The sequence below is a fragment of the Helicoverpa armigera genome, chromosome 10 (assembly GCF_030705265.1).
Source record: "Helicoverpa armigera isolate CAAS_96S chromosome 10, ASM3070526v1, whole genome shotgun sequence".
In the NCBI taxonomy this organism is placed as follows: domain Eukaryota; kingdom Metazoa; phylum Arthropoda; class Insecta; order Lepidoptera; family Noctuidae; genus Helicoverpa; species Helicoverpa armigera.
Window position 1 is genome coordinate 7,765,461 of NC_087129.1, and position 27,364 is coordinate 7,792,824.

Below are 27,364 nucleotides of genomic sequence, written 5' to 3' on the forward strand. Positions count from 1 at the left end.
AATAATAAGTCAGATTCACGTTCAATATTTATTACATACTTCTAAATACATACAATCAAGGTCCATCTCTTAAAAGTCACACCAATGAAACAATTTATTAGTTTTAGCTAAAAAAACAACTGACTGAAATAAACATCACATTTCAAAAATCATCTTTCTCCTTTATAAATCAGTGCTATTGGAAGACGCTGAAAACTATGATTCGTCTGTTCAGATAACACACGAGATAAGAAAACGTAATATAGGCTAACTTATATACTAAGCAAGTTATAGAAAGTAAACATTACAAACGAACGAAACGCATCTGCGTCACCGAGGCCTACTCCTGATTCCTGATTCTGTCTGTTCACCTTTACATAAACATTCAAAATATTGGGTATAAAAATAAATGATTTTCAAAAGTTTTTTATTGTTTCGTTATCCAACGTAATAACAATATGATCACTTATATGTACATTCATGATTTCCTTTAAGTTCGCGATTTTATAAACTACCTACTGAACAAAATGTTAACAATGAAAAATTATTCGTGACCCTAAAAGACTAGTAAGAAATGCAAGGTATTAATATTTTTGTACACTTTTTCACTTATCATTAAGATAACACCTGATAAAAATAATAGAAAAGTCTATTAACGTGGATATGACTTAGATGTTAACAATTCATATTTATATTTACTTGTCATCTATAAAATTTATTATATTTACATACATTTAACAATACTCACTGACACCAAGACACTTTCGCACATACATGAATGTTTTAAAGGTACCAAAGGCCGACAAGAATTATTTCACAGTAATATATGGCATATTATCTTAGGTCCACTTCGTTTTAAATTAACATAATGCTGTCACAACTCTATTTTTAACCGACTTCTAAATATAAGGTTATGCATTCGTCGGGTTTACCATCAATTATTACCTTTACATGGCTAGATTGTATTGTGTTTATTAGAATGAGCGACCGACATTGAGCGCAGAGGCAAATAACACTATTTCATCTCACCATTATCTAAATATGTTTTAATTGACTTCGCAATAATTGATGGTCACTTATTTATATCCTAGTCATGGACATATAGTAGAAAATATATTAACCATAGAATGCATCCTTTATCACTACTATGAATGTACTGTTTTCATTATTCAAATGTATCTCAAAACTAACTAAATGGCGGTTTACATACAATCAAAATTATGTCCTGTCGGGGCCCGAGTTAAGATTAAATATAATTAGTAAACTGCATTAGAAACAATTTATTTTTTATCTTTTATTTTATAGTTACTCTGCTTATAATAACATATTTTTATAGCCTCTTATCCTACTTTCTTCTCATACATTTATACCTTATTTCATAATATTAAAGAGCTCCCAATTTTCAAGCTTTTTTAATATGTAGCTGCCATATTGTATGGTTTTCATTAATGTAGCATGTATTGTCACTAGTTATTAGGTCAAACGTAATGTATACTCATAATTTGGATTTAGGGTCACTGTGATCACATCATGAAGCACCAATGTGTGGCAAGTGTATGTGTGAGTGCTCGCACACGAGGCATGCACAACTCGACGAGATATCTGAATGGTTGGGTGTTGTGAAGCGGGCGAGTGTAACGCGGACAGAGCTGGGCTCGCTAGATCTGAGTGGAGAAGCGCGGGCGCGGCAGCTCGAACACGTCGCCGTGCACCGACCTCGCCAGCGCCTTGATGCTCGCCGCTATGTCCTGCGGCTCCTCCTGCAACACGCGGATACTTTACATGAGTGTACTGAACTACTGATACTGCCTTATGAATAGATATCATCAGGAAATATCCCGCAAACATTGAGGAGGGCTAAACTTACAAAATGCTCGAAATAAATTCGTAAATCTTAAGGAAAACTAGACTCGCAGTGTTTTGAAATTTAATACTAATTTGATGGTCAAATAATAAAAAAACATAGTTAAATCATGCAATATTATAAATTTATCACAAATTCTTACATCATCGTCTAACTCCCGAGGCGTGGGGCGTTCGTTGGGGAACTTTGGCATATTCATGGGGAGAGAACGCGCGATGACCTCTACGCCGCCGCCGCGGGGCCGCCCGATGTGGATGCCTTCGTCGTTACTGCCCTCTGAGAAACGTTATTGAGAAAATGCATTTCTCAACATATCAAGCAGACTGCGCTTAAGTATATGTTTAAGAAAATCATGTGGGTTGTTTTCTAAAGTAACAACAAAAAGTGATATCAAAACTCGCTATGGAAAAATAAAGATACAAAAGCATTAAACTCGACTGCGTCAAAAAAAGATAGAAACAAGTTAAACAACTACAGTCGGCTCTTCTGTCCATTAGATTACATGTTCAAAGTTAAATTGTAGACAGTCAATAATAGTTTATGGGCGCTTGGAGAAGAAGAAATATCATGAGCAGACTTGAATACTTACGATCAGAATCATAGTCATCTTGATCGGAGAGCATGTTGTTCCTGGAGTCAAAGCCTTCTAAGTCAAAAAGATCCTCAGCATCCAATGAATCTTCTTCAGGCGGCATATTCCTAGTAGACTGAAAACATAAATATTTACAAAGATAAGCCTGACTTTTCAGTAACCTTCAATAACAAAAAAAATAAAACACCCTGTAAATATTATGTAGCATAAACACACTTCGTTTATGGAATTAATTATACAGCCTTTATTTTTATTATCATAATAGCATGATTTAAACTTCAGGCTATAAAACCAACCAAAAATGGCAGAAATATATTTACTTCAAAGACCAAAAGTTTTATTTTTATTCCGATTTGGTGTCATAATAAATTAGCGAACTTATGCGAAATTGCATGTGTATTCGTAAATAAAGGCATGTGTAAGGCTACATGTGCCAAGTAGTAACTGTTATTTAAATTGTACATTGTATGTAAACACAATATTATCAATTATCGTGTACTTTTCCTCTGTTATGGTGGCTCACGGTAACAAAACAAACAGAGTTGTAAATTAATACTACTAACAGCAATTATCTTTATCATGCGAGTACTAGGATAATACATAATATTCTGACAAAATTAATTTATAAATTGTGGCATACTTATTTGCAGGCAATGAAGATGATGTAAGAAACAATAACTATTTAACAAAAATAAGTTTTAACTTTCTAAATAGCTTTTTTTAGACACTCAAACATTATCAGATATTTATTGTAATTTATTGAGTTGATTGAAAAGTCAAAATACACAATACTGAATGAATTTAATCAGATTAACTGATTATAATTGCCTTGAATTGAATATAAATATTTATTGATAAATTAATTGATATTGGAATAATATTTCAGTATATATTCATCATACCTTAACAATATTTTGTGAGACTTTTTTGGCATCTTTGAAGGAGGACAGTCTTCGTCGTTGTAGGGAGGTAGGTGAGGGAGGGTGGTCCATTGTCAATGTTCGTGTCGATCCGCCAGCCATCCCTGTCCACTGTGCTGCGTGCCTTGCTTATGATACTGTAACAAAACATATATTTGTAATGACAATGTGTTCTCACTTTAGTCTGTTTGGTGGACACATTATCAAAGTAGGAAGTAAAGTAACAATATCAACTTTTATAAATAGTAACGTATTTGAATAAATATTATTAATTTTATGATTATGATGAGCTGCTATTTATAACTGTGTTAATATTCATTTAAATTGTGCTGATTTGGTGCATCAATATAATAAGCCACAAGGCTAAAACAAGTTTGCATACCTAGCTAATATTTTGTGATCCCTATGTGCTCTCTCCTGTAAGCTTCAAACTCAGCATATTTCTGATCTCTGAACTGCCTGACAGACTCCTCGACAGCTTCCAGCTGAGACTGCAGGGTTTGATTCAGCTGTTTACTGAGCGTGCCTATCACCTGCTGAGTTGGCAGCCACACATTCCTATCACTGTTTATGAAGTTGTTTGTGTCCACATTTTCCTTCATTTCTATATCATTTGTTACTTCTGGCACTAATAAGTTGAATACTGGCGAATAGTTGTTTGACTTTTTCAGACTGTTTATCCGATCTTGTGTGGTCTGAAATAGAAACAGGTATATCCATAAGTCACACACATTAATTTATCAATGTTCTTGATAAGATTGTGATGTAAACAAGTTCCCTGTTAGCACAAGATTGAAAATCAAGAAGCATGGCTGCCTAGATAAACAACAACTTCATTTATAATCTTGCACCCAGAATCAATCTCCACCTGTACATTAAACTAGTCCTAGTAATTTAATCATAAACAACTTATTCCTTGTTTTATCTTAGGTGGATATATGTTATTTACTTATCTATTATACCAATAATAAAAATATCAATCAACCTATATTCGCACAATATTTTTAATATAACTTCATCACATTGAATAACACTTTTATAAGCAAAGCATTAACAGTCCATGCAGTTAAAAGAAATAAAAATCATAAAAATATAAAACCTTGCTTGTATTACATGTTTACTTTCTTTGTTTCCAATATTAGATAATCAGCAAGGCCATAGAATCAATATAAATGATTACATGGAAACACAAGTGTGCAAGTTCTAAATATGAGAAAATACCTACTCATGTGTTTGCAAAACAGATTTCAATAACTGACATAGTCTCATAACAAATTCATCAATACTCGTATTTAGCTAACTTATTGTAATTGAACACTGAAATTAATACTGACCTGATTAGATTTACAAACAAGCAATGCATAAGGTCCGCTTTTGTCATGTGATATGGCATGAGTGGGCTGGCCGCAAGCCAGGCAGGAGTGAATGCTCCACCTGCCTAGTGCTCGCTGGTCCACCAGTGCAGGCTGGGCAACCTGACTCTTCAAGCTGCTCAGAGTGCAAGACATCAGTTTCTATAACAAATATTAAATCATTCATAACTATTTTAGAACATGAAACACTCAATATTCATGACAAATTATTATGGTTCCAGTCAAACTGGTTTGCATTCTTTTTGATAGTGTTTTGTAAGAAGAACAGGAAAGCAACAAGATGAGTTCAGAACATAAAAAAGCTCAATTAACTAAAAAGTCGGGAAAATGTGGACAAGAAGAATTTTCATATACAGTTACCGGCACGGATGTCGGGCTCTCGGCGGAAGAGTGGGGATCGCTTTGCGCACCCGTACGCATAAGGCAATAAGGCAGTAAATCGCTTGTGCGCAGGTGAAGGTCAGGGCTCGACATCCGTGCCGGTAACTGTACTCTTTTTCAATCACAAACAGAGACAGTGCCGAACGCACATGTACTTGTGTATTATACATATGATACATACAAAATAATATCAAAATAAATGTGATCTCAGTGATAGTGATAAGGTTTCATTCATATTTTAATATTTCAAGCAATGAAAACCCTTCCTATAAGTCAAGGTCAAGACATGTTTACTGACGGTACCTCACTGAAAAAAATATCCCTTTGTTCCATGGATGATAACTCCAGTTTCCCAATATCGACATTGTCTTCAACTTTATCACCTTCAAGCGTTACATTCAGGCATTTACAAACACAGAGAGCCATGGTGTCCGGAAGGATTAAGTGTTTAGGACGAAACAATACAAAAATACACAAAAATTAAGTAAATTATGAGTACAGTAGTCGCAACTTTCAGATAAACGCGTAGAAATAATATTAGAATGTACTCTGTGGAAATAAGTATGTATGTATAGATAGTTATTTTTGTTCACACACATAACACACACATTCTCACGAGTCAACAAGAAGTTTTTATTCTGAATCGGAGGTAATAAAATTTAACAGAAGTCGATAGTTTTATCTCTTTTCACCAACTCATTTCAACGAATAATTTGCTCACGTCCGAAAGAAAGAAACGACATTTCTCGCTCGCTGCTCACGTTTCTTATTTTTGTTCGGGTCATGTAAATAAATCAATTCAGAAAATCGACTAATAATTGCTCGGATAATTCTTACCAAATTAGTCGAGTCTTAAAGCGATTAGTAAATGGTATAACATTATGAATGAAATAAAACACAGAAGAAGTTTATTAATGTTGATTGGTATAGTTCCTCAAGTCATTTGTAAAATCATCCTCCGAGCCTTTTCCCAACTATGTTGGGGTCGGCTTCCAGTCTAACCGGATTCAGCTGAGTACCAGTGCTTTACAAGAAGCGACTGCCTATCTGACCTCCTCAACCCAGTTACCCGGGCAACCCGATACCCCTTGGTTAGACTGGTCATTTGTAAAATGTAGGCAGTAAATACAAAATGATTATCGGGAAACTAGAAAAGTTCGTAACTGATTCCGATTACTACGTATAATCATCGGCAAGGATATTGAGCTCTGACCTTCATCTGCGCAGAAGTGATTTATTGGTTTATTTCCTTAAGTGTACAGTGCGCAATGGAAAAGCCGAGAGCTCATCATTCGTGCTGATAACTATACAAATTGTTTTTTGTAAGTTAGGAGGAAATAGCCTTCATGTTTATTTTGAATTTCTTCCTGCATAAAGTAATAGAAGAAGCAACTCGATCTTTCCTGCTTGATTGTTTAATAATTTGAAAAAGAATGAATTATTTGGACACTGTTACCAAATATTTGATAAAAAACGATTACTATGAATAAAAAATACTAAATAAAACCGGACATCTCTACAATTGTCAACCTTAAAACGTAAATAGACAGCTGATGCTGTCATTGTCAGTGTCAGGCAAATCGTGTGGTGGTTCAAATGTCAAAAAGTCATGCATCATATGTTCAGTACGTGGCGTAAAATATTATTTCTAAGAGATTCTTTAAGCTTTTTATAGAGTTTCTTTCGTATTATAAACGGTAGTGTGCACACTGAATACCTTCAGCCAGAAGTTTATGTCAAAAAACTAACCATGTCTAAAAGAAGTCAACCTAGTTGGTCACCACCGGCTAGAACAGAGAAGAAGCCGGTTTTAAAGCTGTACAACAGCTTGACACGGCAAAAGGAAGAATTCGTGTGCGATAATGGTAACCGTATTAATTGGTACAGCTGCGGGCCAACAGTATACGACGCCTCCCACATGGGCCATGCCAGGTACTCTTAACACATTTTCATTGAATCATGACAAAAACTGAACCTCTATTTATAATATATACTATTATTTTAAACTCAAATCTTAATTTCGAGTGACAGTTTAGCACATTCACAACAAAAAAATCTATCATTATTTCTCTAACGTCCTAGAGCAGAGCTCACAAGCTCCTTGTTTGACTTCGGTTAATACACTCAGTAAATCAGAATTATTCCATCTATATTAATTTATTAGTATAGTATAGTATTAATTTATATCCAAAATTACATTTCAGGTCATACATATCTTTTGATATATTGAGAAGAGTAATGGCAAATTATTTTGGCTATGACATACTCTACGTGATGAATATTACGGACATTGACGATAAAATTATCAAAAGGGCCAGGCAGCATCATTTGTTTGAGAAGTATATTGAGGAGAACAAAAGTCTGAATTGCATCATAGATGATGCAACTTCAGTGGTAAATTACTACGAGACAATAGTCAAAGAAGCCACTGACCCAGATAAAAAAGGTGCTATGCAGAAAACGTTAGACTGGTAGGTCATTTCAACTTTGTATGCAAAACAAACGGGTCAACGAAACATAACGAGCATCTTTATCAGCATTTATTCACAGTTTTTAATTGCAATAATTTCATTAATACTTGTTGTAGTCAGTTTCATTACTTACTGCTGCTTAGATAAGCTATTCAAGTACATATGTTCTTATCAGCAAACCTTGTCATGCTTGTGTTAGTTATGAATATGTTCCATTCCCTGTGTTTTCATGTGGCTGTTTCAGAAATATGTTATAACAATATTATTTCATAATATGAACTCGAATAAAAAAATCTAAATTTCACTTTAAATTTTGCCTTTTGTCTATTAACGAACTGGTCCACATTTATCGATTGATTTCTTTTAATATGGATTTCTATAATTGTTTCTTAGGAGTCATTAATTGTTTTGCTTTGAACATGATATCATATTGAATGAAATGCATTTAATAATCTGATAATTGCATATTATCAACATAGTAGATCACTATCAGTACAAATTGCAAATTATTTTTAGCATCGCCTCAGCCGTTAAAACTCTGAAAGCGGCAGTAGAAAGCAAGGATGAAACAAAGATATCTACTGCGAGGGGTGAACTACTGCACTCTGCCAAGGGCCCTATATCAGAATGGCTGGACAGTCAGTTTGGGGCAACTGTCACTGACAATGCTATATTTACCGCATTGCCTAGGTATTGGGAAAATGAGTTCCACAAAGACATGAAAGCATTAAATGTAAGTATCAGTATTAAGAGTGTACTGTTAATTATTCCACCCAATTTAGCATTATCAACAAAAAAAAATATTATTATTCAAAATTACAATTGCTGTACACTGAAAAAAATTGTCCTTTTCATTTCTCATTAGTGATAAAACTCTTCTATTTCTTGCAGGTATTACCGCCAGATGTATTAACAAGAGTAAGTGAATATGTACCACAGATAGTGAAATTCATTGAAAAGATAATAGATAACGGTCTAGCGTATGAATCAAATGGTTCAGTGTACTTCAGTGTGAGTGAATTTGATAGCAAAGACAAGCATTATTATGCCAGATTAGTGCCTGAAGCTTATGGAGATACTAAATCATTACAAGAAGGAGAAGGTAAAGTAAATAATAAATTACATTATTCACATGTATTTTTACTTCAAAAAATCTTCATTAATATTTTTTTCATACAGGTGATCTTACTGACGACACAAGTGAAAAGCGATCGCCGAATGATTTCGCTCTATGGAAGCGCAGTAAAGCGGGCGAACCTTCATGGTCGTCACCCTGGGGCGCTGGCCGTCCGGGATGGCACATCGAGTGCTCAGCTATGGCGTCCGATGTCTTCGGGGACAAATTGGACATTCATACGGGAGGCGTGGACCTAAAGTTCCCTCATCATGACAATGAATTAGCTCAGAGTGAGGTAGGTACATAACTAATTCCTATCTTTATTTTTTAAATATAGAAGAAAATTTATTTTGTTAAAAGCTGGGTATATGTTTGGGTTCAAAATAATGAAATGGTATAATGTTTTTCATGTAATTTCAGGCTCATTTTGACCAACCCGGCTGGGTGAACTATTTCCTCCACACTGGCCATTTAACAATAGCTGGCTGCAAGATGTCGAAGTCTTTAAAGAACTTCGTGACGATATCGGAAGCGTTGCGTCGACATACCGCGAGACAGTTGAGAATCGGCTTCCTAATGCACGGCTGGAAGGAAACCCTTGACTACTCTGACAATACCATGGATATGGCCATTCAGACTGAGAAACTGTTCAATGTGAGAATTCTCTTTATTCTAAAATAAGTAGCTTTTGCCTGCGTTGGTGATCGTTTCGGCCGCTTCGTAGGTATGTTAACTGTGACAAGACTGCAAACATTATCCTGCAATTGTATACTTAGTATTGTCTTGGAGACTACTCGTTGTTTATGTTATATTTTAGTGAGCATAATAAACTTTTTTATTTCCAGGAGTTCTTCCTGACCGTGAAGGACGCACTCCGCAGCGGGTACGACGAGGGTTGCGGCGGCGTGTGGGACGCGGAAGAGCGGGCTCTCTCCAACAAACTGTCTGCTGTCAAGGAACAAGTGCACGCGGCCTTGTGCGGTAAGGAAAACAGAACTATTGTTTTTAATTATTATTACTAGCCTATAATGTCCCACTGCTGGGCAAAGGCCTCCCCATCTCGCTTCCACACTTCCCGATCCTTCGACCGAGTCCACCAGTCTCGACAGTAGGCGTCTAGTTCGTCACGCCACTGGGTGACAATAGTGGCCTATCTTTCCGGATGCATACGGCTAACGTGTCCGGCCCAGTTCCACTTCAATGTGGCTGCCTTTCGGCCTACATCAGCAACTCCTGTTCTGGAACGTATAACGGTATTCCGGATGCGATCCGTCCGTTTAATGCCTAAAAAGCTACGTTCCATTGCTCTTTGGCAAACCTTGAGTTTGGACTTCTGACACTCGGTAAGAGACCATGTTTGCGCACCGTAGGTTAGGACGGGCAAGATGCCCCAGTCGACTAATTTTCGCTTGAGTGAAAGGGGAAGGTCCCCTTTCATGTACTGCTTAATGGACCAGTAGCTCTTCCAGGTGTTCTCTATGCGGCGGTTGTGTAACTATTGTACTCAATGTAAAAACAAGGGTTTATTGATGAATAGATTTAACTTAGTTCGTTATGCAAGTGAACGACGATTGACTAGTCTGTCAGTCAGGCTTACCAGGACTTGTTTCGGATTGACAAGCATACGGATAGCCTTTTCACATACATCGCCGTGGCATGTGGAGGCTCTTATACATTACTACTAGCAGCCGTACTGGCCCTATGCTTATGACAAGGGCCTATGTCGATGTGATTCTAAATTACAAACCCTGGTTCTAAATTCAAATCCTCCACAGACAACATCGACACTCGTGCCGCTCTCGACAGTCTACGCGAGCTGGTGGGCGCGGCGCACGTGTACTTACGTAACACGAAGCCGCGCAGCTCGCCGTTGCTGGCCGCGGCCGCGCGATACGTCACCGACGTGTTACATGTGTTCGGCGCTGTGGAGGGGCCAAGGGGAGGCATTGGCTTCCCTGTTGCTGATGGAGGCAATGTTGACGTGAGTTTTTAGTGTTATAAATTTTGGTGAAGCATTTTAGCGTTAGTATATGATCTTATGAGTCTTGTGACCATACAAGGAGAATGTATGTGATGGAGTTTTTTTTACTAAATGTTTGATGCTTTTATAAGACCTATAAGCCTATAAGACTCTACAAGGAGGAAATAATTGTCAATTTGGAAGCAAAAGCAGTAATTTAATTAGAAGCCCAAAATTTGGTAATAACTGGTGACTTAACTTAACTTACTATTTACTTTTATTTATTATAGCTGGAACAAACAGTAATGCCGTACTTAGAAGCGCTGAGTACATTCCGCGGCCGCGTGCGTGACGCAGCACGTGCTGCGCAGGCGCCGGCCGTGCTGGCGCTGTGTGACCTGCTGCGGGACCGAGACCTGCCTGAGCTGGGAGTGCGGTTGGAAGACAAACCTGGTTTGTAACTACATATGCTTAGCAGAGTAACTTTTAGACTTTTTGACAGTGCAAAGCTAAACTTTTATGTTCACATGTATCTTCTATTTTATGTAAATTCATACAACAATATACCAAAAACCTTCTCCTGACTTTGACAAATACTATGCTGAAAACCGCGTCTTAATCGATTCAGCCAAACGTGAGATAATAGCGCACAAACATACATACGGGTCAAACTCAGAATCTCCTTTTTTTTAATCGGTTAAAACCATATGCTAATATTAACTATGTTCTTTTTATTGATAGATCGCACAGTAGTCAAATTAGTGAGTAAAGAAGAGATCATGAAGGAGAGAGAAGAGAAGGCGCGTCTAGAAGCGGAGAAGCAGAGGAAGAAGCAAGAGTTGCTCGAAGCGCAGCGCGCTAAGGAAGAGCTTAAGAAGATTCCCCCGGGAGAAATGTTCAAGCGGGAGGCCGATAAATACTCCAAGTTTGACGACAAGGTAACTACCAAGATTTTTTAGTTGAACAATAGCAATTTAGCATGTGCAGTAGGTGTAAAAATCACGCTTTTGTAAATGTACGGTCAAACTTCATTACAAGTGTAAAGTTCTTTTCTAAGAAGCCCAAACCCGGGCTATGATACGATTCTCCGTCATCGAATGTCCATGCCTATCTTCCGGCTTCATTGTCAGATCAGTTCGACAGGTCCATATTATTGTATTGTCAACATAACTACACACAACTGACCAATTTTCATGACATTACAATCATTGGAAGATGATTAAATTAGTTACCTTAGATTACATGCCATTACATAGCTACATACAGGTCAACCTAACAAAAGCGTGTCATGGTGGCTATCAGGCATGCCAAAGTACCAAATTAATAATCTTGATCAAATCGACCGGCGCTGCCATGATTGACGAAGCAAAATATAATTTTATAATGAGAAGAATTACATTCCACACTATGTATTTAAAACAATGTTTGTAGTACTATTTCTATCTTCTAGGGTCTTCCAACTCACGACCATGAAGGCAAAGAGCTCAGTAAAGGCCTGGTGAAGAAACTGCAGAAACTGCAACAAGCTCAAGAGAAGAAATACAACGAGTACTTAGCATCCGTCAACACTTGCTGACGACGTTCTATTGTCGCCCTTATCTTAACGCAATAAGGTCCGTATTACAATACACTTGATCTTGCTTAAAGAATTGACTTTTGGCTTTCGATTAGTAGAATGTAATAATAGCAAAGTTGGTAATTCATAATTGTAAAGGTTTTGTAGTACGGACCCTAAACTCGCTTAATCTAAAATAAATGTACAGTCGTGGACATACATTTTTATACCTATCCATCTTACTATGTTCTGGTATCTAGGTATTGGTATCTAGTTTACGTATGCTTGTAATGTTCGCCGACTGTAATCATAGTTTTATATAATAGTATTAAATTAGTTCAATCTCAAAAGAACACACAAATGTTGATGCCTTGGTGTACATAATTGATAGGATAAAAATACCTAATTATTGTAATTATAAAGGCATGAGAGTTAGTTGTTGGTGTGAAAGTCTTTAAATTATTTTGATGGTGGTTTTATATTTAAGCGAAATTGGAATTCATCGACGACATTTGATTGTGCTTTAAAGCATATTGTGTTTAGTCTTCAACGTATTATGATTTATTTATTCGGATTACTCGTTAAATATCTTTCGTAATCGTGGAATTGAGTACCTACATTCCGTAAGCGTTTTTATTAAATGTTATAATATCATGTTCATGCTTTGGATGCTTTTCATGACTTTAAATTATCATTGTGCCTTCTATGCATTCGATTTGCATTTATCATTAAAAATCTGCTCAGTTACTTTTATTTTATTCATAAATGAAATAACATTTTAGATTCTTAATTGTTTACATATGGTTAAATTAAATATTATGGTCTACACAGTCATGTGACTGGTCAAAAGTCACAACTGCAAAAGTGTTTCATTGAAAGTAATATTATTTCAGTATTAAGAATTACTTAACCATCATTTATATTTATTATTGTCATTTTAATGTAACTCGCATTTAATGAGCACAATAAAAGGTTTTCAGAATTTTTCAAACAGCATTTTATTGGTAAATAATAAAACTATTCCCACTATAGGAATGTGTAATACATGGAATAATTAAGGAAGGAGCGTTAATCACCACTGGGCAAGGCGGATCGGTGATTTCAGACTTCTTCAAGGTTCATCCAGGTTTCTTCAAGATGTTTTCCTTCATCTTTATTATTACTGTGTGTTGAATTTTCATCCAGCCAGTGTAGATCAGGCATAGTAATTTCTTAAAAAAAAAAAATGCAGAGTTTGAGACTAAACTCCTTTTTTATGGCTGACAGAATAAAACTCATGAAGTCCGAGATCTAGTTTTTTTACTTGTACTTAAATAAATGATTAAGTTGAGGAAATGTTTTGTACCTAAATAACAACAAGACACTTCTATTGAAATGAATAGACGAGGTTTTGATAATAATGACGAATCGCAAAAACTGCATTACACAAAAACAAATCGTTTTAACTTACGATACCTACCTGCTTCATGACTTATCCCTGTTATTTAAACTTGAACAAATCTTAATTTACTATATTGTTTTCCTTATTACCAATTTTTTACTTTGCAAGCAGGAAATTGGTGAATATTTTCATTCCTAGTTTATCTTTTTTTTTTCATCTTTGAAATAATGTCCGTAAAATATTTGATTTACATTGATGTAAATAATAAGCGTGGAAATATCCTCGACAAGAAACTATCGGTTCTTAATTGACTCATTTGACATATAAAGGTTTCTACATCATATTTAGGTGCCTAACCTATGGAGAATACCTCTACCATAGTCGATAAACTGGAAGTCTATAATCTATAATAATATTATGGAGACAATTCTAAAACAATCATAATAGCCTAAGGCCTAAAACTAATTTTTAGAATTTACGTCCTTTAAACACGGAAATACTCTAATTTATCTAATAAATATGAACGCGTTCAGTCTTTGCACCTGTATAAATTATATAACTTAACATTCCTGGGGCCCGATTCTCCTAATTTTACTTAAGCGACATACGATTCACGTTCGACTCGATTCGACTGAGATCCAATCCCGACTCGATTACGATTGAAGCGTATGTGGCATTCAGGGCCCCGATTCTCCTAAGTTAATAATGTCAAAATCGAGTAGAAATCGAATCGCAATATGATCGTAATAGCAGTTTTAACCATATCGGGCATTCTGCTACTAATAAAAGACCAATCGAATTCGATCAATCGTAAATCATTTGCAGACAAAATGATTCATTATTGAATGACAGAAAAGGATAAAAACGTTTATTTCAAAGAAAAAATAGCGGAATGCCACATACGCTTCAATCGTAATCGAGTCGGGATTGGATCTCAGTCGAATCGAGTCGAACGTCAATCGAATGGCGCTTAAGTAAAATTAGGAGAATCGGGCCCCTGCTGTTTTTTCTTTGAAATAAACGTTTTTATCCTTTTCTGTCATTCAATAATGAATCATTTTGTCTGCAAATGATTTACGATTGCAAAATGATTGTACAGCAAACTACCGTATAGACCAAAATAACCAAAATAGCAGACCAATCGCACACCAATCAAATGTCAATCGAATACGATTGGTCTTTTATTAGTAGCAGAATGCCCGATATGGTTAAAACTGCTATTGCGATCATATTCCGATTCGATTTCTATTCGATTTTGACATTATTAACTTAGGAGAATCGGGCCCCTGATCAACAATACTATGGCGACAAATCCACGAGCAGTTTTTAACTCATTGTGTTAAATTGGTGGATCTCGGCTTTGCTGGGATTTAAATATCTCTGGCAGTCGTTACTCCAAAAAGTTGTGACAACCAGTCTTGCTAAGGGGGTATCGGGTTGCCCGGGTCGAGGAGGAGGAGAGAGTTGAGGAGGTCAGATCAAGGGCGGATCCAGCTTCGGCGCCAGGGGGGGGTCACACAGTCGTGGTCAAGTCACAAAAAATATTATATTGTAGCGTATACTTCTTTTAATATTAAAAGTAGTAGTATAAATACAATAAGCGCGATCGTAGCGAGCTCGAAATTTTTACGAATGTTAAGAAAAGTGTTTTCATGTAGAAAATGGCTCGAGCAGAGTGAGCGCAATTTCTAATATTCACAAGACAAAGACGTGCCAAATTTTAGTTCAGGCCGAGGACTAAGGTTAAAAAAGTGTTTTTATGTAGAAAATGGTCCGAGCTGAGCGAATGCGATTTCTTGGACATAATCACAGAAGCGAAATTGAAAGAAGCGCGAGCGAAGCGAGCGCGAAAATTTTTTTCCTGTTCGAGGACTACGACTGTAGATGAAAACGCTTTCTTGCTGTATAACAAATATACAGCACAAATACAAGAAAGCGCGATCATAGCAAGCGCGATAATTTTTTCAGGTTGAATACTAAACGTTTGAAAAGTATTGTGTACGCAGAAAAGGGCGCGTACTTTTTTTATTACAGCAACAGTAAAACATTTTCTGTGAAAACTTCAATTGTCTGACTATTGGTAAGGGTTCATGAGATCAGGGCCGTCTCTAGCTCATGTAGCGCCTGGGTGCAATCATCACCCTAAGCGCCAACTATGTATCTATTGAAAGATGTTGAGTAGTACATATTGATCGAAGTACTTTACAAGGAATATAAATAAGAGCGTTCGAATGAAAGTCACTTTTAGGTAAGTAAAGGACTTAAAAAAAAAATCCAAATCATTGTAGGCTCAAACTGTGGGCCAGATTTAAGTCACGAAAGCCGAGACAGGACAATGTTATTGTAAAAATTAGCGCGAGCGAAGCGAGCGCGCAAATTTTTTAATTTTGGGACACAAATATCATAAGTTTTAAAAAGCGCTGTGAAGTAACAAGCAGTCGGAAGCGCAAACTGTTTTGTTTTTGAGGACTCCATTAATAGTTTTTTTGGTATATTTGTCTTATGAAGTTACCAAGGCAAGGTGTATATAATATTGCGCGAGCGAAGCGAGCGCGAAATTTTTTGAGCCTACGACACAAAAGTACCTGATCAAGTACATTGTAAAGCAACAAATAGCCGCGAGCGCAGCGAGCGCGAACTTTTTTAAATTATTTGTTTGAAGACTCACAAATCAGACTGGGAACTACGTACAAATAAAAAGGAACCGTGATTAGAGCGAGTCCTATTTGTGTTCGTTGATTCGGTGCGTCAATAAAAATAATAAACAATCAGAAATACAGTACAGACATAGTCATTTACTCGCGAGCGTAGCGAACTAGAATTTTTTCACTTAGTTGGAGGATGTTAAAAGAAAATAATCAAAATGATCATTCCAACAAAGCGAAGGCGACTTTTTTTGTCAGTATCATGATACAATGTGGGACTTCCTTATCGAACGGGTGTAATTTCTTCGAAATTCCCTGGCGGTGAATTCTGATATCGAGGCGCCCGGGTTATTCGCACACCCTGCACCATAGGTTAAGACGGCCCTTCATGAGACTTATACATTACAGCATGTAATGTAGATAACCCGGACAGCGGATTCTTAGTAACAGGGTCCCGTTTCCTCCTTTTGGGTACGGATAAAGAGTAAATAAAGAATAGAGAGCGAGCGTTGCGAGCACGAATTCTTCAGCAAAACTACTCTACCTGTAACTATGTAGGTATCTGCCTATTCACTCGAAATAAAAATTATCTTACACTTATAACAAAAACATAAAACATCGTGTTTAACCATTTCAATTATTGGTCCTCTTATGTTCTGAACCTGGCCCAGGGGGGGGTCATGACCTTGTGACCTACCCCCTGGATCCGCCGTTGGGTCAGATAGGCAGTTGATCCTTGTAAAACACTGGTACTCAGCTGCATCTGATTAGACTGGAAGCCAACATAGTTAAAAAAGAAAAGGCTTGGTAAATGATGAGTCTTAGGTTTAACTCACTGCGAAAAGGCAGACTTGCTAGTGGTTTTATTTTAAGATGGTGTGATTCCATCGCAGTCTTAATAACTTATCATAATATTTAAATACATACCTATTAACGCCGTAGTAATAACAATAACTATTTGTACGGATTTGTTTTTTACATGTTTTACCTTATCCAGTTGACAGTTACCAATATTGATAGACTGTAAAATATTCCCTATTTATAGCGCCCCTAATGTTAAAGTAAACAAAAAATAGATACAAATTAAATGTCGAGGTCTTCAACAAATCCACCGATTATCTGTATTTAAATAAACATTAAAAATGAATAGCCTTGGCGTCTCTCCTCACAATAGATTGTGCACCTATCTGTAAACGCTTGAGTGATATCTCTATAAAGGCGGTCGCCGCGTGCTCAGCGACAGAAATACTTATAAAAAGCTAAACAGTAGTTTTAAAAAAGGTAAAAAGTGAGGTAAACAATCTGGGCGCGTTTTTTGTATAGTGAGGCTGACAATAATGTTTTGGGTGGGGTGGCACAAGTACAGCACGCGAGCGCTCGAAACATCTGCAGCTAGCTATTACTGCACTACTTAATAGATTAGTTTTGTTACGTTTGTTAATTTAACTTGTGATTTTAATTAAACGTTTTTGAAACTGTTTTGAGGAGCTGCATACTTATTTAGCATTTCTCAAAACATTACCTAACACATTTAGTTTTAGGCACCCTGGTATTTATAAATTCAGACCTACTTACACATGTTTGTAGAGAAACATTTAGGTTTAGAATTTTATTTAGGTACTATTACATATACTTACCACGCTGTTATCAATTTATACCATCTTCATATAGCAAAGCAATAATAGTTTAGAGCATAAAATGTTATGTAGGAATAGTAGTAATGAATTTGCCTGAATTTACTTACATTTCGTACCTATATTTTTTTAAACCAGTTACCTAACACATGACTGCCAATGAAACGGAACAGTTGCCTAACTAATAACGGAAATTCCCAGAGAATTGTAGAAAACGGCTTCTGGTTGTGAATGAAATTTAAATAGTTTTTGGATTTAATCACAATCGCTTTGATCGTGGTCAGATTTACAATAGATTCGGTAGGGCGAATCGGGTGAAGGGAGGCAAATCTTGCAAAACGTCGGCTCGCCGCGCCACCGCTGACCGCCCGGCGAGATGTCAATCACACACATTTGAATAAGAACATTGTTCCGTTTACATATTCCGTTAGATATCGCGATAACAAGATTTCATTATTATAAAGTCAACGAACTGAAAATTACTTTTTGGAGGAAAAATAAGATTTCAAGTAAATTATTTCTGAATCAATCATCCGGAATAGCGACTAACGGTCATGCTTTTGTAATCAACATTGGTAAACCTACGTTGCAATATGTAAATGTACTAGGGTGCGTTTTTGAGGAAATAACGAAAGTTGCATTTCAGTAGATATGTGACATTTGATAAGATCTTTAAATGCTTGGTCATGTGTTGTAGATAAGTGCCCAATGAGGTTTGACGCACTGTGGGAAAGCGTACCTACTACTGGCTACAACGGTAGGTCTATTGAATTTATTCTATTATAATTCGATAAAGGATCAGTGGATACTTACATAAAATTACTTGATTTATCAGAAAATTTTGTTAGCGTTGTCTGATAGGGCTAGCTTCCATTTTAGAACATAGATACAGTGAGATAAAGATTTTATGCAAGATTAATAATTAACTAACCTAAGAAAGTATGTACTGAATTATTTCTTGAAGAATAGGTACTTAAATCTAGATGCTTAAGCAAAAAATAGCTGTAAGTTTAATTGGTGCCGTAATAAGATTTATAACGATAGCAATTAAAAGTTTAACTTTATAAATTATGATCGTCGAAGAACTCCCTCGCCGGGTAATATTTAGCGCGAGGCGCTGTTAGCGCTTGTCCCCGTCGCGTCGGTCGGGGTTGCAATTATGGCTTGTTTTTCATCGTGGCCCCCGAAGCACTTCGCTGCCTGAAAAAAGAAACCAATTTTGCACGCTCATTAATTATTTAAATCTCATTAAACAACCGCAAGTTTTCCCTCTTCTGTTTTGTAATTTTGCGACGCTATTCTCAATCTACGTTACCTAATTTAAGCCGTTGGACACCGAGGAAATTTCTTTATAATAAATCTTGAAAAATTGCTAAATTGGATTTACATCTTAACTGTGTCCGAGCGTTGGTATCGGCAGCTACCTACTCAGAACCTTTAGTTAACTGACGTTTTACGATTAAAAATCATGTACAATGTTAGAAAAACAATGGGAAAACATAAAGTCATGTGTTGCTGATATGATGTGCTCCAACTAATGTTTGGGGTGTAGGTATGTCCTTTGATTTCCATATTTTTCATTTTTATTTAAGAAATGCTAAGGACTAATAAGATGTAGATATAACGAAATAACGAGCTGAAAGGGACTGTCATATAAATCTATTTACAAGCTTCAAAGCTATTTAGTAAAACAGGAAATTATACAGCGTTGTTGTAGCTCCGTACCGAGTGTTTGTGTATTCGTGTCGGCGGTGGCTTCCTATTAGATAATAAAGTCTTGGCAGACTGTCTTGTCTCTGGAAAATATTTGAGAATTAGGAAATTAAACTGTGCGTTGGCACATGAAAGGTGCGGAAGCGCGGTGTCGGGCGGTCGGGCGGTTATTCGCTCAATTCGCACGCCTGCTGGTGACGCGGCCACCATCCACACTGCTCCATAAACTGGATTAATTATGTTTTCAAACATTTTTTTGTTATTTCCAATTTGATTTACTTAGTCGGTACTGTCGACAAGGTAGCCATGGATGTCGTGATCGTCTTTATTAGTATGTAGTCTGTAGTAGTAATATTTAAACTAACCACAATTAGGGATAAGTTATCGACTGGAATTGACAAAAATTTTCAGCACATAGTACCCAAGTAGAACATAATCTCCTTAATTTTTTGATAATGCCTATTGTAGGTAGACATCTTTGTCGGCCAAACGTTTCTAGAGAAAACAAAATTTAGCGTATCTTGAAATTTCTTTGCTAATAACTGTTGTCAAATGACAGGATAATGCGTGAAAGGTAAGCTCACTACCCGTTGAAACGACATGAAATGTACCACTGTATCGCTCGCGTAATGCCACTAAACTATTTAGGTGTTTTTTTTTTTAATATATCTACCATGGCTGGTGTCATGTAGAACTTTATACTATTCCACGTATGTAAGGGTTAGTAGATGCGTAAGCTCAACAGGTTACCCGACATGTGGGTCTATCCTCTCTCCAATTCGGCAATAGTCAAACATGTGTGTAGTCAGTGTGTATCATGCGCTCTTACGAGTCACATAGTAAATAGGTGTACCTCGTGAGATAATCAGCAGCTAGTTTGACGCTGGACCTAAAATCATTAAATGCATATAATCGTGTTTCTTTTCTTGTTGATCGAATGAGTGTCGAGGTGGGCGCCGGGCGGCCGGGAGAAGGGGGGCGCGGGTGGAGATCACTCGCCCGTGCTTTAATTGCTTTTCACTTAGCAACCGCTCATGAACAGAGAATGTTCGCGAAAATGAAGAAAAAATCATTACATCAACATCTTTTAGAGATTGGCCAGATTTAGGATGTTCAGAAAGACAGCGACCTTCTTATATAACGCTTTCCTCTTTCTTGTTTTTCCAGCGCGCCTCATTTCCGGAAGGGGGTCGGCGTGGCGGGCGCGGGTGGCGAGGGGCCTAAGTAATTTCGCTTAAGAACTCTAAACGTAATTAGTGTAGGGCGTGCAAAGGGAAGGGCTTGAAACTTGGAGAGGGTTGCGTCCCGTGCCGCCGCCTCCGCGCGCCGCCTGAATATTTGATCGCGCTCGTCTCGCGATAATATTTGCCGGAGGAGCTTTTCCGTAAACACGGCCACATTTCCCCACCTAGGTACTTATACTTTCCTTCATTCCGCTTTCAAAGCTGTCGCGCGCTTTTAATTGGAGCCGGTGTTATTTATAAGTAGACTTGTGATAGAATTAAAATCGTTCGCTACGTCGCTCTCGCATACTTATACACAGAAAATGTTTTAATATTAAGTTTTTGACGAGTTATTTTTCCTTTCAAGAAAATCCTCTTTATATAGCACTTCAAACAAATTTACAGCCTCTTAGGAAGCTCAATAACTGATAGGTATTCAGTGAGTTTATATTACACGTTTTAATTGTATTGATTGGGCCATTGATTCTCGGTAAAACGCTTAGGTACCTATTCAAAATCATTTAATACGACGTTCTATTCGTCTGTGTGATTCGCGAAAAGGTCTTACTGTATTATGGACACTTTGATATTACATCTTCACGTTTTACGTTAGGAAACAAAGAGTACGTTTTACAACATTGCTTCACGATACCACCAAATTGAGAACTGCAACTATGTAAAGTTCATAAAAAAGTGCTTGTTAACTTGTTGCAAGTTTTATTACAAAGTTTTAATATTTAAATTCGAGTTAACAAGATGCAGCAGTAGCTACAATTTTTATTTTGTAATATTGCTCCAAATTTGTTGAATTAAATTAAAAACTTTAAATTTGGTACTGTCAATATGTGTGTCACAAGGCGCCTATCGACCATAGTACAGACGCGCATACTACAATACTTTGGCCATGTCTCTAGACGCGATAACAACTCTATAGAGCGGCTAGTTGTACAGGGAAAAGTGGAGGGCACCAGATCGCGCGGCCGATCACCTATGCGCTGGACCGATCAGGTGAAATCCGCAGTGGGTAGCTGCGTGTCAGACTGTACCAGAGAGTCTGCTAACAGAGAGAGATGGCGGGAGATCGTGAAAAAAGCTGTGTCCGCCTCTAATGTGGACGGCTCAACGTGACCACGACCGCTCTGCCAAGAGCGAATCGACAGAGAAGAAGAAGAAGAATATGTGTGTCTAATTTTCTAGACTTTCTGGTTTTTTTTTTAACAAATCATTGTTGCTATGTAGCCTTGTCCCTGCCTTTACGAGAGGTACGTACCAATGATTCGAGATAGAATTACAGAATTGAGAATTCATTTGAAAGCTTAAAGCAAAAGCAATAATTTACAAATTCAAAGGGCCTATGAAACAAGAGAGGGAATTAGAATTTGTAATTAGTACAAAGCGAGCAGCCGTGCCGACGCGGCTACTCCTACAACATTTGATTAGCAATTATGGTAATTTGACTTAGAGCAGGGTAAGATTTCTCCTAATTTGTTAGTTAAATTATTATCACGACTGTTAGGACATGAAAATTTTCCTCCAATTTGAATACCATTAATTCTTTTAATATCCATCTGCAACGATACAAGTAAGTGCCTAGCTAGATGATACACAGTAATTAGACACCATGCTATTCTAGAATTAATTAAAAAAGTGTTTTTTTTTTTAAATTAATCATTCAATCGTGAAGTTTAATGTATCGTGAGAGAATAATAAAAAGTCTTGCCAGTGCCGCGACACCGGCATGCGGCAGGGTGACTACAAAGTATCCGAGGGCCACAGTTTTAGCAGCGCTCCCGCGCTCCGCGGTGCAATTTAATTATCAGCGCGGGGCCCGCTTTACCCTTTTGTATCTTAACCCCCGGATGAAAAAAATACTCACCCATAAAATAGAGGACGGGTACGAAAAAGGAGCGTATGCAAATTCAGGATAAAATATAGCCCGTAAATGCGACCGTTTCTAAAAGAATATTAGAGACGTTTTTCAGTGGGTGGCTGGGGTGCTACTTTATACTTTGTCTCCTCGCGCTAAGTACTGCACGGCCGTGTCCGCGCTACGGAATCCGCCTTAATTTGCGACTGTTGTTCACTTATAAATCAACCTGTACCTCTCTGCTCTACACGTGCATTGTTTATCATTTTATGGATATCTTTATCAATGTGGTATATACCTGCAACATAGCCTTTATGTTGCAGGTTTGGTGATTTGTAAAGAGTTTGTATTTTCTGACATTAATGTTGCCGAAGACAGATTTTTTGCATTGCATTGTGTTTATGTTGGTAGGTGAGTTGGTCATTAAAGATAACATATAGGTACAACAACTGGTATTAAAAACTTCACGAATTGAGTTAAACTTACCTCGTACCTATATTAATGTTTTGAAAAAAATAAAGATTGCAGGCGTCATTCACCACCACCACCGTAAGTAAATTATGGAGTAAGTATAGTTTGTGAAATAGTCAGAGTATTTCAGTTATGTATGAGATAGTTTCCAATTATGGAATTCAATTATGTCACTTTTGAAAATTGATAATACCTAATCCAGCTTTGTGTAAATGCAATGAACAAATATTTAGGCCGCAGGTACTAGTGAAAGTGCCCATACATAGTGATACTTTAGTGGGGATTAATTGAGTAGGGTGGCACTTGGCAGCAATCAGTATGTATGTGGTGTATTCGAAATTTTTTATTCGGGACGTAATGAGGGGTCACCTGAAGAGGAATGAGTTAATAGGCGTTTTAATTATTGAGGACGCGGCCGCCCCGCGGAGCGCCCGCCGACCGCTCCAAGAAAGAGACAACATCAAATATTTAGCGCGTAGTGCCGGTCGCTCTCTCGCTTGTAATTAAAGCGTTCTTTCCTTTTTTCAGCGGCCTGATACAATATTCAGCATGAGAAAGAAGCGCTCCGGTGGCGGGGTGGCGCCTCCATTGTATTCACTAAGGAAGATAAATTAAAAAATATAATTACAAGGCGGCCGCCATAATTCTCGGCAGGCGGGTTGTGGGGTGGCGGGAGGCGCGCGGGAGGGGGATAGTGGAGGAGCGGGCGCTCCCGGAGGAGGCTTCTTAAATATTTGGGGATAGCGCGTACCTACGCATTACGTAAATTAATGACACGGATTCGAGGAAGGATGGCGCCCACCCGCGCCCGCTCCCGCTGCCGCCGTCACCGCTGTTTGTTTTGTTTTAATGTGCGTTGTTAACGACGTTATTAAGCGCGAATTATAATACGAGAGCTGTCCGAGAAGCCGCGCCCGCTCGCCCGCCCAGATTGATTGGACTAATGACTTGCTTTTATTCTTATAATTGCACAAATCCGACTTCACGGTGCTTCGTTGATTTCTCCAATTTCTAACTTTGATGAAATATAATAGTCATTCATTTGCGGAAATAGGCTGTTATGAAAAGAATATTCCGATGTTTTATCTCTCGTAATTTATAAAACTTAAGTCGATCAACTTCCGTTCTCATTATATTTAATAAACCGAGGTAAAAAATTAGATATAAATACTTCTTAGTTCTTATATGATAAGCGTATTGCTTTTCAATTGTGTAATTAAAATGACTCCATAGTTGTAGTGAATTTAAAGCAGAAGTGGGATGTGAGTGCATTGTTGTCAGTAAACAGTTCGGCGTGTGTGGGTCGCGGCGCGCACGCCCACACATCGACTCAACAAGTGTCTCCATGTGCAGAGAGCTCACACGACCGGCTCGACACCGCTGCCCACCCGCGTTACTTGCCGCACTAATGCCTCGTGTCGGAGAAATACCTCAACGACCCATTACATCTATTTCTGTTGACATAAGCTTTTTCTCTGTCCCTGAAAATAATTTCAATAGCTACGACTTACGACTTCATAATGATTATTATTCCTCACCGAGACACCGTAAATAAACATGTATTGTGTTTGGAAAGTAATAATATTTCCATATGTGTCACGTATTCATCGTTTCAAAATGAGGAAATATGTTTTGTTAATCATTATAAAAGATTATTTCCAACACAAAACTTGGTGTTTTCCTCTACTTACTACTTAACCTCGATCACTTTACTGCTAGAGTATTTGCGACATTAAAATAAGCCATTTTCGATATCGATCTAGATTTTAATATTTGTACGTCATCTAAAGGAAGAAATTAAGATATCATTTATATTCCATTGCGTAAATTATATTGAATAATTAAAATGAGAAGCAAAACCGTCGCCGGCACTGACTGTAAGAAGATATTAATATTGTATCTATTACATTCCGTTCTGTTTTATCCCGACGCACCCCCAATACTATTTTGCATAAAGAAAAAAGATAACGAACGATTGGATATAATCATACTCAGTATACGTACGTTTTGAATTAGCATATTGATTTGATCGATCTTGTAGTTGTAAAGGGTTTCATTCATTTTAATTCCCGTACTTTTGGTGTTAATCGTTCATGGATGTGTGAAGCAGCCACAATGGTAACAATTTCCATGCAACAATGATAATGTTTATGTTCATACAGTATCCCCATGCTACCTGAAAAAGTATTCCCTAATACCTACACTAGACATGACTAGGAGTTCTAACTGTTTCTATAAGAGCCACAAATACAATATTACACTCGTGTCTATAAGTATTCGACGACCGCCTTAGTTCGGAGGACCCTCAAAAGAAAACTTATTAATTTTCGTCATTATGAATTCCGCGAACGAAACTCGAACGTCTAATTTCAACCCTAACTTATCAAGACGCGAATAAAAAAGTTCACCCCCCGGCGCACCCCACGCTCACCCCCTTGTTTAAAACGCCGGCGAAAAAAGAAGCACATAAAAATGCATGAGGCCTTCCTCGTTATAAGGAAAGGGTAGCGTCCCCCCTTCCCCCACAGGGAGGTAGCTGTAAAAATCGTCTCTAATTTAAATTTGGGAAGTTTCGCGTGGCGCGAGGCAACGTTGATGTCTTGATAAATGTAAGGGAATTCCACTAATTTCACGTCTTCAGCAGTGGCAACTTTTAATTGGGAGCACATAAATCTGTTGGCACGAGTAATGGGTCGCGCATTAGTATCATCTCGCGACAAAAAGCCGCTCGGCGCAGGTACATTTAGATAATCATCGCTCATTGTTTCCGGCATCTCGCGACTCGAGATACCGCCTGCTCGCCAGCGGCAACTGACATGCACGATTAATGCGATTATCTTATCACACCTCTGAATGAACACCTTAACTTGGAAGTTAATGCGTCCTTTACGCTTTCAGCTTTCACTGAGTCTCCAAACAGATCAACAAAAGTATAGAGAAACATCTATGAGCATTTCAGATCGTATCAGCGACGAATCATCATTAAAATGACAAAAAAATCTACAATCATTTGATCGACTACTGTATAATTATTAGATTTCGATCGACAGTTCTCGAACAAACGTCTTACTTGATGTCCTTGTCATAGTTGTTACATCTTTTAGAATTATAGTCAAACGATATTACATGTTACAATTTTTTTTAATAATTTGTTAATATACCTACATATGTACTTCCAAAACATTAATTATGCCAATCAAAGAATAACGTATTTAAGATTTGGAAGTAACTATTTTCTAAAAATAGGTAGTTTTAACATATGAACAACGTATGTGAAAAGTTAACTTTTTATTTGACTTTGTTATCGCGCTACGCGTAACCTACGCGCTACGAAAGTGCTACGTGCTACGAAGACTACGCATGTCTTAATGTTTACACATGTAGGCAGGTATTTTTTTTGTTAACCATTTTAGTAGTTTAATTTAGCGAAGTTGTTGAAACATTTTTCATTTCAATAATTTCATATTCACGATAGAGAAACGAATTCATTACTTATTTGGTCTATGAAATGTGTCAGGGAACAAAAGAATATTTTCTTAGACAAAACTTTTCACTCGAAGTAATTAAAACAGAAGCCAAGTTTGTTTTGAGTGAACAATTATGAAATACGCGTGGTGAGTATCGCGTTTTCTTCTTCCTCATTAAATCGGGACAAAGCCAGCGCTGGCAAACTTCGACGGGTGTAATGTTATTCATTTGGGAAAGTCAAAGGTTGTATTTACAAAAAAAAAATAAGTCCCGGAGAGCGGACGGTGGCATTTTTTCCATTCGGCGCGTTCCATTAGCGTGCCTTTGTTTGGCGGGAGCGCGCAAATTAATTTAGCTCTCCCGCCATTTCCTCGCGCCGCCGCCCGCGCGCCGCCCGCACCCCCTACCGCGCCCTTTTTTGTCTACGCCTTGCTCTACGTATCGTTTTCTTCTTTATGGCTCATTAGGCAGCATTGTCGCCATTGTTTTTTTTCGCCTAACCCACAAGATCTAATTATTATGATCAGCAAATCTCGTACATTAATATTATTGCGTTAGGTTGGCTGTAGTGAAATGAAATTAACTAGCTTACGTAGACATGCCTTTGCTCATCATCCTCCGAGCCTTTTTCCCAACTATGTTGGGGTCGGCTTCCAGTCTAACCGGATGTAGCTGAGTACCAGTGCTTTACAAGGAGCGACTGCCCTGCCTGACCTCCTCAACCCAGTTACCCGGGCAACCCAATAACCC

The 27,364-nt window shown here is 37.6% G+C and overlaps 1 protein-coding gene and 1 non-coding gene across 2 annotated transcripts; one reads left to right on the forward strand and one right to left on the reverse strand.

Moving 5' to 3' along the window:
* Positions 1 to 14: 14 nt before the first annotated feature.
* Positions 15 to 5,854, reverse strand: LOC110372304 (uncharacterized). Its single transcript, XR_010276867.1, has 7 exons — positions 5,413 to 5,854; positions 4,690 to 4,869; positions 3,738 to 4,050; positions 3,338 to 3,492; positions 2,433 to 2,550; positions 1,986 to 2,119; positions 15 to 1,739 (listed from the first exon to the last, which is right to left on the reverse strand). It is a non-coding gene; the product is annotated as an uncharacterized LOC110372304 (transcript).
* An 812-nt stretch (positions 5,855 to 6,666) lies between these two features.
* Positions 6,667 to 13,203, forward strand: LOC110372327 (cysteine--tRNA ligase, cytoplasmic). Its single transcript, XM_064036567.1, has 11 exons — positions 6,667 to 7,041; positions 7,314 to 7,580; positions 8,097 to 8,313; positions 8,472 to 8,682; positions 8,760 to 8,992; positions 9,118 to 9,351; positions 9,543 to 9,678; positions 10,473 to 10,678; positions 10,948 to 11,110; positions 11,399 to 11,595; positions 12,108 to 13,203. The coding sequence occupies exons 1-11, from the start codon at positions 6,860 to 6,862 to the stop codon at positions 12,231 to 12,233; spliced, it is 2,172 nt and encodes a 723-aa protein (XP_063892637.1). The 5' UTR covers positions 6,667 to 6,859; the 3' UTR covers positions 12,234 to 13,203.
* The last annotated feature ends 14,161 nt before the right edge of the window (positions 13,204 to 27,364 follow it).

Excerpts from the sequence above, each read along its gene's own strand:
- LOC110372327 (XM_064036567.1), top strand. The coding sequence starts at position 6,860 with ATGTCTAAAAGAAGTCAACCTAGTTGGTCACCACCGGCTAGAACAGAG. Across the intron at positions 7,042-7,313 it reads TCCCACATGGGCCATGCCAG|GTCATACATATCTTTTGATA; the intron begins GTACTCTTAACA and ends ATTACATTTCAG. Across the intron at positions 7,581-8,096 it reads ATGCAGAAAACGTTAGACTG|CATCGCCTCAGCCGTTAAAA; the intron begins GTAGGTCATTTC and ends AATTATTTTTAG.